The 16,362-nt window shown below is 28.4% G+C and overlaps 1 protein-coding gene across 1 annotated transcript; it reads left to right on the top strand.

Moving 5' to 3' along the window:
- The first annotated feature begins 11,992 nt into the window (after positions 1–11,992).
- On the top strand, positions 11,993–13,692 carry LOC131606791 (uncharacterized). Its single transcript, XM_058878916.1, has 2 exons — positions 11,993–12,326; positions 12,945–13,692. Exons 1-2 carry the CDS (start codon positions 12,089–12,091, stop codon positions 13,034–13,036), a joined length of 330 nt encoding a protein of 109 aa, XP_058734899.1. The 5' UTR covers positions 11,993–12,088; the 3' UTR covers positions 13,037–13,692.
- The last annotated feature ends 2,670 nt before the right edge of the window (positions 13,693–16,362 follow it).

Below are 16,362 nucleotides of genomic sequence, written 5' to 3'. Positions count from 1 at the left end.
GTAAGAAAGTTGTTGAAGGTTGGATTCTTTGTTTCGCCAACGTCGAATTTTAGAGGTATCACTTCGACGTCAACATGATTAAACGTAGGGCCGGCCGATTTTAAACCTGTAATGGCAGCAACAACCAAAAGAGTGGGGGTGATCATGCCACAGCCTGTATGGAAGGTGTTCGTCGAACCCTCCCAGAAGAAGAGTGCAGATGTCAGCATGCTGTGGGAATAAGGGATGCCTTTTTGCGACATGTTAAGGAGGGTGTCGATATCCAAATCTTCCCACAGTGTGCCCTTGCTAGGTTTCAAGCGTGCCATCCAGGCAGCAAATTTAGGGCATTTCAGTGGGGAGCCGTTCGAAAGTTCCTGTCATAAAAGCGCAGAGAGAGGTCTTGGAGTGGTTATTAAAGGTGTGGTTTCTTTGCTAGTGGGGAAGAAAGCACCTCCATCAGTGGTATAGATTTCAGAAGGAGCATCGACGGGTAAGGGACCTAGGAAGGATAAAGGGGCACCTTCAAGATGAAAAGGAATAAGTACCCAAGATTTCCAGATTTTGGCTTTTTCATCTGTAAATGGAGGCTCGGGAACGTAAGGCTTGCCATCGACGAGGCGAAGTTCATAAGACATGGGTGGAGATGTGTGTGAAGTAGAAGCCGCCATTGTTGCACAAAAGCCTTTGGAAGAAGAAAAAGTTTGAAAAAAAAGCAGAAAATGCGAGGAACTGAGAGAGAAACAATGGAGACGGTAAAGAAAAAATATTTTGCTAAGGAAGAACTATTTATAGCCAATGGCAAAATGTAACTAAAGGGACGTGGCAAAAAAGGGGGTACGTGGGTTTAAGTTCCTGCACGCGTGGAGCCCACTGTTGCCACGAAAAGAGCGCCATCACGTCGCATTGATTGAAACCACGTCTCGAGGCAGACAACAAGGGGTAAAACAAGGACGACATGACGTCAGCGGACAAGACGTTACAGTTAACCTACTCCAGTAGGTGAGCACAAACGTTTAAGTTGAAACGAGGGGAATGGAAATGTTGGGTCGAATTCAAGTTTTTCATAGATGCCACCTGCACTCATCGTCTGTAGGTCGAAGTGACATCTATGAGGGGGCATTTTGTTACCCTAAGAAAATTCTTAGAGGCAAAACAAGACACGTGCCCTCATCATAGGACTCCCACATTCAAACAGGAAACCTGCACAAAAGTAAAACAAAGCCAAAATCGACAGTAGATGATGTCGAGATGGTTAGGAGTTGAAGCAAGAGCAGAAGTCGAACCTGGAGGTTCCACACTTAGCAGTTTTTATATATGAAGTGTTCGATGGTGGGACGCAGTGTCGACAGAAGACGGTTAACAAGAACAGATGAAGCGCGAGATTTCAAAATTCAAAGTTTGAAATATCAAGGAAACGGTTACAAGACCAAAATCATGTGCCAAAGGCGCCAAAACACAAAGAAAGATCCTGTGAGGCTGTTGCTGATTATTTGAATCTTAGCCGTAGATTGTACTAGGTGGTTACTTCATGTAAAGCCTATAAATAGGCTAAAATAATGTAGAAAAGTGTGTTCACTATTACAATCAAACTACTTGCTTACACTCTGTCCAATTTCCGCCCTTCAGGAAACAAGAGTTGCTAAGAGTTCTGATGTATGTGAATCACCATATTTAATTTCAATGCAATCCTTTTACTGTTTAATCACATGCTTCGAAACTATCATCTACATTGTGCATTTCAACCAATATGTGTTTTGCCTTTTAATTATTGTTTCATATAAGTAAACTGAAACTGGTTGTAGTCATCAGAAAACCACCTTTGAGTCGACACCATCTGGTGGTCACGAGTCACCCCCAGAGGTTTAGAGTCAAAGTAGTCACAATATCACAAAGTTTAAGTCTAAGTTCGCCCCGTCGGTCACGAGTCACCTGTCGGTCGAATCTAGCAGTTAGTGTGGAAAAACATTGTATTTGTCACCAGTCTAAGAAAACTGTCTCTTAGGCAAACACTTCGACGAGATAAGTACAACTCCAAAGAACTTTAGCACGTGGTCCTAAGATCAACTGGTCGATCTTGCAAGTAACCCTTAGTTTCAAGGCTTTGGAAAGACCAACGGTTGTTCACCAATTTCCACAGTGAACAGTAACCATATATATATTTCAGACCAATATTTTTTATTGGTATTTGAAATACTTTTTGTTATAGGGCTCATAAGTACATTTTGTTAGTTAATTTTAAATTTGAGAATCTCTTTGTACACCTATATAGGGTGAAAAACACTTCTCAAAATTTTAAAATTTTCTTCGCATATGCATATTCGAGCAAACCTAATTTTTTTAGTTATTTTCGGATATGCATATCTGAAGTATCCCAATATTTCAGTTTCAGGGATTTTCGGAAATGCATATCCGAAGTATTCCAATATTTCAATTTCAGTGGTTTTAGGATATGCATATCCGAAATAACCAATATCCCAATTTTTTTTATTTTAATTTTATTTTGAAAAGATATTTATTTATAATATAGTTATAATATAATTAAAGTGAGTTATTATTAATAAAGAATAAGTTATATACAAATTGTTATAAATAAAGAATAAAGAGATTAAATAAAATTTTAATTTTTGTAATAATTTATTTGTCACAATTTTTTTTAAACTATAAAAGCAATTATTTTTAAATGACTACAACATTATACATTTGGTGCGTTTCGAATAAACTTGAACTCTCTTTTATTAAGTGTAATGAAAAACTCTTTAATCAATAAAAAATATTAGAGTAATATTGTTAGTTTAGGAAATTATCGTGTTAAAAATATTTCCCTACTAGCATTATAATTTTTAATTTACATTAATTTTTTAAATTAATTTTATATGAAAAGAGTGTGCTGATTTAAATATTTAATAGGTTGATCATCCTTATTTATAAATTATTATATCTTTATTATAATGATATATATTTAATTATATATCTTAATTAAAATAATTAATTATACTATTAATACAATTGATTCACCTTAATTTTATTTTTTAATAAATATTGACTTATTTCGAAAATGTATCTCCAAAAAATTCAAACATCAAATATTGAGATATTTCGGAAATGCATATCCGAAATCTCTGAAAACACCAAAAATTATAAATTTGGTGTGTGGTTAAACTTTAGTGTTAGACAATTTTATTGATTGAAATACTTAGAATAGAACTTTTGATGATACATTATGTTAGCAATGTAGATTAACTTCTATATAATTACTACGTGGTGTTATATAAAGAATATGACATTTTTGGGGAGAAAATGATCCATAATAAAGCTTATAATTAAGCCTCTAAAATTAAGATAACTATTTACTTAGGGGTGTAAGTAGATCAGAAAAATCCAATTAAATCAAGAATTCAAACTAAATCAAACCGAAATAAAACTGATTGTTATTGATTTTGTTCCAAAACCGAACCAAACCAATAAAAATCAATATGGTTTGGTTCGATTGTCGGTTTTAATTTTTACGAACCGCCAAATCGATGAACCGAACCAATGAAAGTAATGACGCTCTAAATATTATATTCTAGCCATAATTAAGCTCAAAAATTTTTATCGGTCCAACCATTATCCATCTTTGTTTACGTAGCTAGAACCGAACTCTAAAACTTAAAAAAAAATAGAAACCCAAAGTCATAAAAAATATGCTTTCACTGAACCGCTGCTCTGCCCGCCCGCAACCATTGTTCTTTTCACCACCATCATTTTGATAAGTTTGATGTGTGTTTTGTTGTGTTCTATTTTCTAAGCTTTGAAATCCTTTTCCAACATTCTGATGTCAAATGTTAAATTGTATGTTTGATAGTGAACTTATATCTTGACGCAACATAAATCATTTCAATCTTTTGTATCTATTAAGAGCAACTTCTAATTTATTTAAAAAAATAGAGTATGAAATAAATGACATGAAATGTATTATTTAAAAAAATAATAGCATAAAATACACCAAAAAACACGATAGTGAAGAATATACTAATGAATATAATGTTTTAAAAAATAAACATTATAAACTGATCATCCAAACCAAATCAAACTGAACCAAACCGGTTAGTTTGGTTCGATTCCATTTTTGAAAATTATTGAAAATCGAACCAAACCAAATCGATGGAAATATCATCGGTTCAGACATTTTTTTGACCAAAAATCGATCCAAACCGATCCGATTACACCCCCTATATTTACTATTTGAGATATCCTATACTAAGAAAAATTAAAAATAAAAAATTATATGAAAAATAATAATTATACTTTTGTAATTGTAAATAGAATTCTCATATAATCACTTAAAAGTAAACAATACAAGCAATGAATAGATGTCTAAGTATGGTAAAATGAAATAATACAATCTCTACAAATATATTCTTTGATAATTTTTACATTATCGCAACACACATTTCTATAATTTATTCCAAGCTAACATCAATCCATGGCTAAAAATTAAGGTAATAGATTACCAACAAAATTAATATGTCCACTAAATTTTAACAGTTACAATTTTGAGATCTCCATTACAAAAGCATAACCTACCCTAACGGAATTTTTATAAGAACTTCCATCAACATTTAAAGAAACTTAATTATTCAAAATTAATTTTTGTTTCACTTACTTTAACGACCATGAATACAAAATATCATAAAAATTAGATAGGCATAACTATGACATCTTATATATTGCCAATATTTTACTTATACTTTTAAAATTATATGATACATTAAATCGAACTTTCTCAGTAAAATTTAAAAATTATAATAATTTATTAATGTGATATATTCAATAAGAAATATTTATTTGACGATTAAATTTGTAAAATTTATTATTTTCGTAGAGTTATTAGGTTATTCTTAAAGTAACTTGATTTGTCATTTAAATATAAATTAAAATATGATTGTCCTTTTTTTAATTAATCAAATTTAAAGTTTTAATTTTTTTTAATTCATAAAAAACGACTACTATATATTTTTCAATTTGTAATGATTAACGTTTGAGATATTAGCCGATGTTAGGCCGAATTTAATTTTTTTTAATAAATATTTGGACATGATTATTCAGTTGGAAGTCAAGATTAAATATTGAAACAAATTGGTAAGAAAATATTTAAAATAAGATTTCAAAAAAAGTCAGTATACTACGCAACCGAACACCAAATAAAAATACAATTTTAAATCTGCTGCTTATATTATAACTACTTAATTCAATATATATATTACTAAATATTAAACTTTAACTCTAGCTTTTCCATTTCAAGTAAAAATGAATTAAAACTATATAATATTATATAATATATTAAATTATTTTTCGTGATTGTGTGTTAGACTATTTTACATTTAGGTTTACTAGTTGCTTGTCATGTGCGATGCAAGAATATATCTGGAAATCACATATTCTTAATTTGAAACTAGTAACTAACCCGTGCGTGTGCACGGGTTCTTGTATTGGACGCGCATTTGTTTGAATTGTATATTTTTTTTAGTAGAAAATGTCAGGTACCCGTAAAAAAAATTGAATCTATAGAAAAAATTTGGTACCCGTGAAAAAATAATAATTGAATGTATAGAAAAATGTCTGGTACCCGTGAAAAATAATAATTAAATGTTTAGAAAAATGTCTGGTATCCGTAAAAAAATAATAATTGAATGTATAGAAAAAAATCTGGTACCCGTGAAAAAAAATAATTGAATGTAAATGTCTGGTACCCGTGAAAAATAATAATTAAATGTTTAGAAAAATGTCTGGTACCCGTAAAAAAATAATAATTGAATGTATAGAAAAAAATCTGGTACCCGTGAAAAAATAATAATTGAATGTATAGAAAAATGTCTGGTACCCGTGAAAAATAATAATTAAATGTTTAGAAAAAGGTCTGGTACCCGTAAAAATATTTAGATCAATAAGACTATGGTAATATATCCAAAAATAAATTCTAAAAAATTTAGTAATATAAATAATTATAAAAACAACAAAATTTATTTTGTGTTTGGATTGATGCATTAATTTTAAATATATTTAGTTTAGGATATTACAATTTTATATTCTTATTATTTATTACAAATCTGAAACATATTTTTTTTTATTAATTATGTACAATTGTATATGATTTTTCTCATATGATTGATTTGTTAAGTTAAGAGTCTTTGTTAAGAAAACTTGTATTAACTATTTTAATTTTGAAAAAATTATCAAATTCAACCATCATATATAAATATTTAACATTTTTACTTTCATATATTTACAATCATATCTAGAACAAAAATTCTTAACATTTTAAAGATTATTCTATTTATTAAAGAATTATCAATAATTGTATTAATTTAGATTTAGAAATACTATCAATTTGAAATAACTATTAATATTGATAATCAAAATCAAAATCAAAAGTTAATAATTATGTTATTGAAAAAATCAAAGACTAATTAGATTTATTAAAAAAAAATCTCACGTGTCATTAAAATATATGATTAAGGCATAAGGTATGCCAAACCCCAAATGCTATAAAATTTTAACTTATATAATTAAATATTAAATATCAACACAACACCACAAAAAAAGCACTTAACAAAGAATGTACATACCCTCACTTTCACAAATACCTTATACTACAAATGTTGGAAATAAAATGATATAAAAATGTATCCCAACTAAAATTAAACAGTATACTACTAAACTACCCTCAGTCACGATCACTTTATTTTGTATGTTTTAGTGGATACCCTACAGATTCAATAACAAAGTTTTATAATTGTGAGCTATCAAATAAAAACATTGCTCTTTGCTTACTCAGATTACAAACTAATTTAAAATAATGAAATGTTAAAAGTAGAATAAAAAGTTTTAACCTACAAAAGATTAAAAAAAACAATATTTTTAATCTAATAATATCAGGTGAAGTTTCTGTTAAACCATATCCATTTAGCAAGTTCACACCAATAGCCTGCATAAAGTAAGAAAATGTGAGAAGAACATCAAAATAAATTTCTTGTTTGTCGACGTGATGAGGTAAGCTACCACCACCACTTATTGCAGCATGCAGAAGGTTTCGATAACAGAAAAGTGATACATTTCCAAATCACGAGTAAAGAGCTGATGACCAAACCTCGTAAACTCGCTTACATTCCATGTATCTTAATTTGACCAACACTAAATGACATCACATTAATCAAATAAAACCATGTTTGTTATTTTTATTGTGTGAAAGTTGAAAGGTAGGATGAAAAATAATAATACCTTCAAGTTTCTGTCAGTGGTGTAACTATATTCAAGACTGCGCGAGAAAATGAAAAACTCGCAAGTTCCTTCAAATGCATGCCATGGATGCATCATACTCTTAGTAATTTATCCCAACTTTAGTAGGTACAACATCGGATAAGTGTTTGATCTAAAAATTCATAACACATGATATAAAGAATTGATTAAAAGGCAAGAAACATTTCACAGTTAATAACATTTAAGTTTGAGAGCTTTGCAATCAAACCCGATGCAAAAGATTATGATGGGTTACAAAGGGCAAAAATAAAATTACATAAATATTGCAGTAGGAAAAGCAATTCACTTAAAAATACCCAAACAATAGTAGAGTAGTGAAAAAACTAAGTAGAGAAAGAATAGACTTTGCATCGGAAACATGAACGGTCCAATATGGTATAGCCGTATTTAGTTTGAACACGGAATCGCTGCAGTCCAACCAACATATGAACCCTTAAAAGAGAATGCCAATGCTCTAAATAAATAGACACGCACAAACACTCATTTATATCTCAAGTGATTTGTATATACCAGATTCCAGCGACGCCTGCATTTCTCATACCTCCATCCATTGCTCCATCACTGCCTTCAGCTGTACTATATTATCATGAATAAACTCCCACGTGAGTAATAGTTAAATCTGGTGAACTTACAGCTTTTCAATCTAAATGCTACCATGAGGTTTAAAACCTGTATTCAAAAATAAATTGACTATGTCATTAAACAAAAAGGTAAAAAAAAATTACTCTTCAAAAACTGAACTACATGGAAACTTTTGAATTTATGAAAGAAAGAACTAACAGATCCATCAAAAACTATGGCAAAATATAACAAACTTAATATCTAAGCTTAATATTTCCTACCTAAGAGACACATAAAGTATTTTAAACCACATACAACAGATCAAAATTGAACTACATGAAGCTTGTCTAATTCAAAATACTTAAAATAAATAAATTCATAGCTCCAAAAAACTAAAGTTATGAAATAAAACTTTAGCAGTAGCATAAGAATGAAAAGAACACATGAGAAAACCTTGTACTCCTAAAAATGCAAAGTTGAGAGAGGGAGAAAACACAACAATCAATTCATCAATAATCTCCACCTTCACCATTGAAGGCCAAATGTATAAAAACCTGATAAACAAAAACAAAAACAGAATACAAAAATAAGGGCAGAGTTAAAAATAGATCATCAACAACATAAACTTCAGTTTCTAGATCTAAGGTGAGATGGATAAAAGTAGTATTCTTGTCACACACATTGAAAAATAAATCACACAGACTTCAAATAATTTATGAACTACAAAACCAACAACATGAACATACCTTTCTAGAACCGAACTCTAAAACTTAAAAAAAAATAGAAACCCAAAGTCATAAAAAATATGCTTTCACTGAACCGCTGCTCTGCCCGCCCGCAACCATTGTTCTTTTCACCACCATCATTTTGATAAGTTTGATGTGTGTTTTGTTGTGTTCTATTTTCTAAGCTTTGAAATCCTTTTCCAACATTCTGATGTCAAATGTTAAATTGTATGTTTGATAGTGAACTTATATCTTGACGCAACATAAATCATTTCAATCTTTTGTATCTATTAAGAGCAACTTCTAATTTATTTAAAAAAATAGAGTATGAAATAAATGACATGAAATGTATTATTTAAAAAAATAATAGCATAAAATACACCAAAAAACACGATAGTGAAGAATATACTAATGAATATAATGTTTTAAAAAATAAACATTATAAACTGATCATCCAAACCAAATCAAACTGAACCAAACCGGTTAGTTTGGTTCGATTCCATTTTTGAAAATTATTGAAAATCGAACCAAACCAAATCGATGGAAATATCATCGGTTCAGACATTTTTTTGACCAAAAATCGATCCAAACCGATCCGATTACACCCCCTATATTTACTATTTGAGATATCCTATACTAAGAAAAATTAAAAATAAAAAATTATATGAAAAATAATAATTATACTTTTGTAATTGTAAATAGAATTCTCATATAATCACTTAAAAGTAAACAATACAAGCAATGAATAGATGTCTAAGTATGGTAAAATGAAATAATACAATCTCTACAAATATATTCTTTGATAATTTTTACATTATCGCAACACACATTTCTATAATTTATTCCAAGCTAACATCAATCCATGGCTAAAAATTAAGGTAATAGATTACCAACAAAATTAATATGTCCACTAAATTTTAACAGTTACAATTTTGAGATCTCCATTACAAAAGCATAACCTACCCTAACGGAATTTTTATAAGAACTTCCATCAACATTTAAAGAAACTTAATTATTCAAAATTAATTTTTGTTTCACTTACTTTAACGACCATGAATACAAAATATCATAAAAATTAGATAGGCATAACTATGACATCTTATATATTGCCAATATTTTACTTATACTTTTAAAATTATATGATACATTAAATCGAACTTTCTCAGTAAAATTTAAAAATTATAATAATTTATTAATGTGATATATTCAATAAGAAATATTTATTTGACGATTAAATTTGTAAAATTTATTATTTTCGTAGAGTTATTAGGTTATTCTTAAAGTAACTTGATTTGTCATTTAAATATAAATTAAAATATGATTGTCCTTTTTTTAATTAATCAAATTTAAAGTTTTAATTTTTTTTAATTCATAAAAAACGACTACTATATATTTTTCAATTTGTAATGATTAACGTTTGAGATATTAGCCGATGTTAGGCCGAATTTAATTTTTTTTAATAAATATTTGGACATGATTATTCAGTTGGAAGTCAAGATTAAATATTGAAACAAATTGGTAAGAAAATATTTAAAATAAGATTTCAAAAAAAGTCAGTATACTACGCAACCGAACACCAAATAAAAATACAATTTTAAATCTGCTGCTTATATTATAACTACTTAATTCAATATATATATTACTAAATATTAAACTTTAACTCTAGCTTTTCCATTTCAAGTAAAAATGAATTAAAACTATATAATATTATATAATATATTAAATTATTTTTCGTGATTGTGTGTTAGACTATTTTACATTTAGGTTTACTAGTTGCTTGTCATGTGCGATGCAAGAATATATCTGGAAATCACATATTCTTAATTTGAAATTATAATAATATAATAGTTTTATTGTTAAATTTACTTAAAAATATTCTTATTTTTGTTAATATTCATAGACAACATAAATATTATTAAAAAATAAATATTATAAAACTAAAAATATATATATAAAAAAAAGTTATACTTATTATTATCATTAATAATAATAATAATATTTAATCATGGTTTTTTTTAATAACTAACGTAGTTAGTGGAGTAATTTAAATATTATTATTATTATTATTATTATTATTATTATCATTATCATTAAGATAATTAAGTAAAGTATATTAATATAAAAAATTTAATATTGGTTGTCTTGTAACTTAAAGTATAAGGTAATTATTTTAATGCTTCATAGTATGATTTCATTATTTAAAATGAAATTAGCATAAAATTAGTAAAAAAAGTCAAATAGACAACTTATTGTATTATATTTTACATTATTAATTTAAATAAAGAAAAGGAAGGAATGTGAGTTTAAAATAAATGACAAAATTCACCGAGATCAATGCAATAATTTACGACCTATCACTATTAGAAATACACGTATTACCTGCGGAATTTTCTGCGAAAAATATTCCGCAGGTTTACCTGCGGATTTTGCTGGGACTTTCTTAAATAAACTAAATTTTCCTGCGGATCAAGAATTGGCAGGAAATTCCGCAGGAATACCTGCGGATTTTTCTGCGATTTATACATTTCAAACAGAAAAGGAAACTATAAACCAGTAACCGCAGGTAAATCCGCAAGAAAGTTTCCTGCAAATTTTGCTGCGTATATCTATTTTATTAAAATCAAACTATTATAAAAATATCCGCAGGTAATTCCGCAGGAAAGTTTCCTGCGGATTATACTGCAAATTTTACTATTTTCTTGAAATTATAGTAATTTTTGTCTAATTTTTTTTAAAATTAATTATTATATTTAATATTATTATATTAATTAATGTTTTAATGTGAAGTGCATTATATTAACAAATGAAAGATTAATTATTATTATTTTACTACAAATTAAAATTATAGTTAATTTCAATTTAATAGACAATTATTTGTATAAATTACCATCTATTTAAACACTTATATATATATATATATATATATATATATATATATATATATATATATATATATATATATATATATATATATATATATATATATATATATATATATATATATATATGTATATATATATATATATATATATGTATATATATATATATATATATATATATATATATATATATATATATATATATATATATATATATATGTATATATATATATATATATATATGTGTATATATATATATATATATATATATATATATATATATATATATATATATATAATATTGTTTACATTTTATTTAAAAAGTATGTACCATTTTTTGGTTATTAATATTATTATTATTATTATTATTATTATTAATATTATTATTATTATTATTAATAATTAATAATAATAAGTTACATTAGTGTTTTTTTTTTTAAAAACAAAGGTTATATATAAATAAATTATAAAATATTTTCTATATATTGTTTATGGGTTTAGTTTGTATAATGTATCTCACCATGTTAACTTCTGAAAATATTTTCTTTCCTCCACAAGCACTTATGAGAAGTGCTTTTTCATTCTAAAAAAACATTTATTTTTAAAAGTCATTCTCTCTGCTCTCCTGATCATCATGAAACAATGCTACCAAATAATCAATCAGTTGATTCACTCCAAAAGAATGATTCACTCCCAAAGAATTATCGGCGAAAAATATGGATGATGGGTGACGGGATTCCGGCTGGGAGACGTTTCCGACGGCACGTTCAGTTTGTGGAGCCGCGGAAGTCGAGATTGAGAGTGCGGCGGAGCTATGAGGTAATCGCGGAGGTCGCGATGGAGTTTCAAGGTTGTTCTCGTGTTTTCGTCGACAAATCCGGTGAGACAAGTATTCTGCGTTTTTGATTTTCTCTTCTTCTCTTATGTTCAATTCTTGGTCGCTTAATCATAGCTGTGTTATCATTGATGATTGTTGCTCAGTTCTTGCTATCGAATTCTTTCAAAGTGAAGAGTTTTTCATCTTACACAGAAGGTGTTTGATGAAAAGTCTCAACCAAGCTCTTAGTCTTAGCATGTAATATTAGTATAAAATAAATTGCTTGGTTTGCTTAATAGGTTTGTTTATTTAAATTATTTGAATGATTGTTGTCTAATTTGAGATTATGGACTGTGGTTTTAAAATGCGGCCGCGATTACATTGGGGCTACAACACTTGACTGCAACAAAAAACTGTATATACATTGTAGTGAGAAATTAAATTTCAGATGAACAAGGTCTTGCAATTGGATTCTATCAACATAAGTCACACACAAATAGACCAACAATAAAACAAAACTTTAATGTAACATAATTTATTTAATTTCAGTTCTTATTTCTCAAGGCATTCTTACTAACTAAAATGGTATTCAACTAATTCAAATGTTTTTGCATTGTTTGAAGTTTAATAACTAGTTTTGGAATACTTATATCTACCAAAAATGTGCACACATTCTTACAGATCTCATCAACCTTGATCTCTCAGACACCACCGAGAAAATCATCGCTGAATACATATGGTTAGTTAGTTATCACTTTCTTCACTCTTTCTAACACAGTATCGATGATGTTGTTTTTGCTTCTTCCGTACGTACGAAAGACACTACTAAAAACTAGTTTGTTCGATGTCTTTTTCTGTTTTATTTACATTATGACAGGATTGGTGGCTCTGGTTTGGACGTGAGGAGCAAAGCAAGGTTAAAAATTGGAATGAAAATAAATGGTTTACATTTGTCAATTTTTGAACCAACATACTGAAAGTAAAAAATACTAGTTTATCCTTAGTATTACTATTAATCTTAGCTCTGAAATATCCTATACTATTGCAATTTTTTACGAACTAGTGTAAATTAAAGACTAGCTACAATAATTGCATATTAACTTTGTGATGTTAAGCATTACCCTACTGATAAAACTATGAATATCAATTGTCATTGTGTTAGATGCCTTGTAATTGTCATTGTGTCATATGTGTGTAGGTTAGAGAACTTTAATAAGAAGGAAGTTTTATTTTTACATGTGTGTCATATGTTTCTTTTATATTCATCAATGTTGATTTATTAATATCTTTCAATATTTTGCATTTGGTTACTACGAGGCTCCACCTGAGGAGGATTTGGCACTGTTGAAAGAAGAGACTGCAAGAAGGATAGAAGATGTTCGAAGAAATGTCGAGGAGAAGCTTCAGACAGAGGAAGTCAAGTTGGAAATAGAAGGATAGTTAATTTTTAATTTTAATTTAACCATAAACATCAAGTATGGATTATAGGATTGAAGCTTACACTTTTCCCCTTGTCTTTTCTCTGACTATGTTCTGCTGGTTGAGATTTATGTTATCTTTCCTCCTATGCCAAAGAGTTTTGTATGAGAAGTTTCTTAATGAAAGGTTTTGTTCTGAACAGGGCATACAAGAAGCAAGAAAGCATCAATAGAATAGAAGCTCAGGTTCGTCTTTGAACCCTGCTAATTCTGCACACTGTCAATTTTCTGTTTTTGCCAGTGCCACCCAATTGTATGAGTGAAAGGACCATGTCTCCAAATTATTATTAAATTATTGTGACTGGTTGTGTACAAACTCTTATAATAGTCAATTATATATAGAAAAGTTAATGAAAACTGAATGTGTTTGCAAACAATATTGGAGAATATTTAATAAGTGAAACATCTATAGATTAGTCAACCACCATTTCTATTAAAGCACACAACACATTCTCATCATTTTTCAATCCTCTTGCCTTGGTGAACCTATACCGATAGCATGTCCATTATCTACGAACCTAAATGCGCCACAATCAGCATTCCTACTCTATGTATGTTATGTTGTGAATAGTTTAGTAATATTCTCTTTCTAACAATGACTATTTTGTTGAATAAAAATACATAGATTTCACTATTTTATTGAGTATACATATATCTTAGTGGCTTCAAATGTCCTACATTAGTGACCATCCAGTGGGATTGTATAAGTGTGTGTGACTATGAAGAGATAGTTCTTGTTGATGCAGTAGCAAAATAAACAATTAATTATGTGATTCCTGATACAGTTGACAATTTAATAGTTTAAAAGCCGCAGACAGTTTACAGTGGTGAATGTTATCTTCAGATTTGTTTAACTAAGTAATCTTGAAAAGTTATCCCTGACTTGATTAGATTGTAAGACTATTTTATTGAAAAGTTAAGTAGTAGATACCATGTTTCTAGTCCCTTCATGTATTAAGAGTTATTCTAGTGCTGAATGTTATCTTTAGATTTGTTGTCTGAGTTTCCTCAGGGAACAGATAGTCAATAAATTCTTCAATTTTGCTACTGCATGGGCTATAGTCAATATGGATAAATGTATGGGTGTGTATTGATACTACTACTGCATGCAGTTTTATTAAGATTTTGTATATTTTGTTAGGGTCCCCTATTAAGATTTGTTGCACTCTAACTTTTCAGGTTTTGCATTCGTTTGAATTCTCTTAAACTATGCCGCCAAAAAAGTCCAAGAAGAATATATCAACTCAACATGAAGTCACACAACCTCAATTCACTCAACCTCAACCCAATCAATCCCAACCTATTCCATATCTTATTCAACCCCAACCCACTCCACCTCAATTCACTCAACCTCAACTCACTCAACCCCAACCTAGTCCTCATATCATTATACTCACTCAATATCAAGCTCAAGGTCAAGCTCAACCCCAAAATATTCCATATCCAAGTAGGCCTCAACTCACTCAACTCCGACCACAACCACAACCTATTCCACATCCAAGTCGGCCTCAACTCACTCAACTCCGGCCTCAACACACTAAAATGAATTTTGATTTGTACCTTTTTTTCATTTTGACTTAGTTTTTGGATTGTATTATCTTTTTAACTTGGTTGACAAATGATTAGTAATAACTTGATTTTTTGAATCATTACTAGTAATGACTATGTAAATACTTCTTACCAATTATGTTCTATGAATTCAAGTTTAATTTAAATTGAAAATTATAATTTTATTTTATATTATAGTTATTTAAATATATATAATGGTTCAAAAGTTTATAAAAATAAAAAATTATTTAATTTGAGAAAGAAATTTTCTGCGGATTTTCCTGCGGATATACATTTCCTGCGGATTTACCTGCGGAATTAGCTGCGGATTTACCAGCGGATTTATCTACGAATTCTTTCCTGCGGATTTAGCTGCGGAAATACCTGCGGAATTACCTGCGAAAAATATTACCCACGAAGGTTTTAGCTGGGGACATAAAACCGCAGGAAAATCCGCAAGAAACACGTTTCCTGCGGAAATTTAGCAAAAATCCGCAGGTAATTCCGCAGGAAATACGTGTATTTCTAGTAGTGTATGGTAATGAAATTAATTTAAATTTCTTTTCAAAACAATAATAAAAATTCATCTTCTAATCCATTATATCATATAACCCAATATTTTCAAAAATTCTAAAAAAATAATTATTTTATGATGCTTGAAAGTCAATATTTTTTATAAAAAATCTATAAAATTAGAGAAAACAAAATGTTACATTTAAAAAGAGGAGTTTTTTTTTTTGTCAAGACCAATAATAAGAAAGCCATTACTTTAGCATTTTTTTCTTCATTTTATTATTTTTAAACCTTTATATTTTATCGTGTTTAAACTTTTGTATATTTTTTATTTTTAAAACTATATTAAAATACAAACTATCAAATTATTCTTAATCTTTTTATAAAATCAATCAACATAAAAACTCATATTAACTTATTTTAAATTTATTTTTAAACTTTAATACTTTCTCGGACAATAGATACTTTTATTTATATTATATCTCACCCCATCGATAGCCTAACTTCTTCAATTACAATTTTATTAAGAAAAAATATATATTTTTCTCTTTTTTAAAGCC

This window comes from Vicia villosa, linkage group LG5, assembly GCF_029867415.1.
Source record: "Vicia villosa cultivar HV-30 ecotype Madison, WI linkage group LG5, Vvil1.0, whole genome shotgun sequence".
NCBI lineage: Eukaryota > Viridiplantae > Streptophyta > Magnoliopsida > Fabales > Fabaceae > Vicia > Vicia villosa.
The sequence above is the reverse complement of the archived record's forward strand: the minus strand, read 5'-3'. Positions and strand labels throughout refer to the sequence as shown.

Bases quoted from the DNA above. Each gene is read 5' to 3' on its own strand.
- LOC131606791 (XM_058878916.1), top strand. From the start codon at position 12,089: ATGCTACCAAATAATCAATCAGTTGATTCACTCCAAAAGAATGATTCA. The intron at 12,327-12,944 runs GTGAGACAAGTA...ACATTCTTACAG, and splicing joins TGTTTTCGTCGACAAATCCG to ATCTCATCAACCTTGATCTC.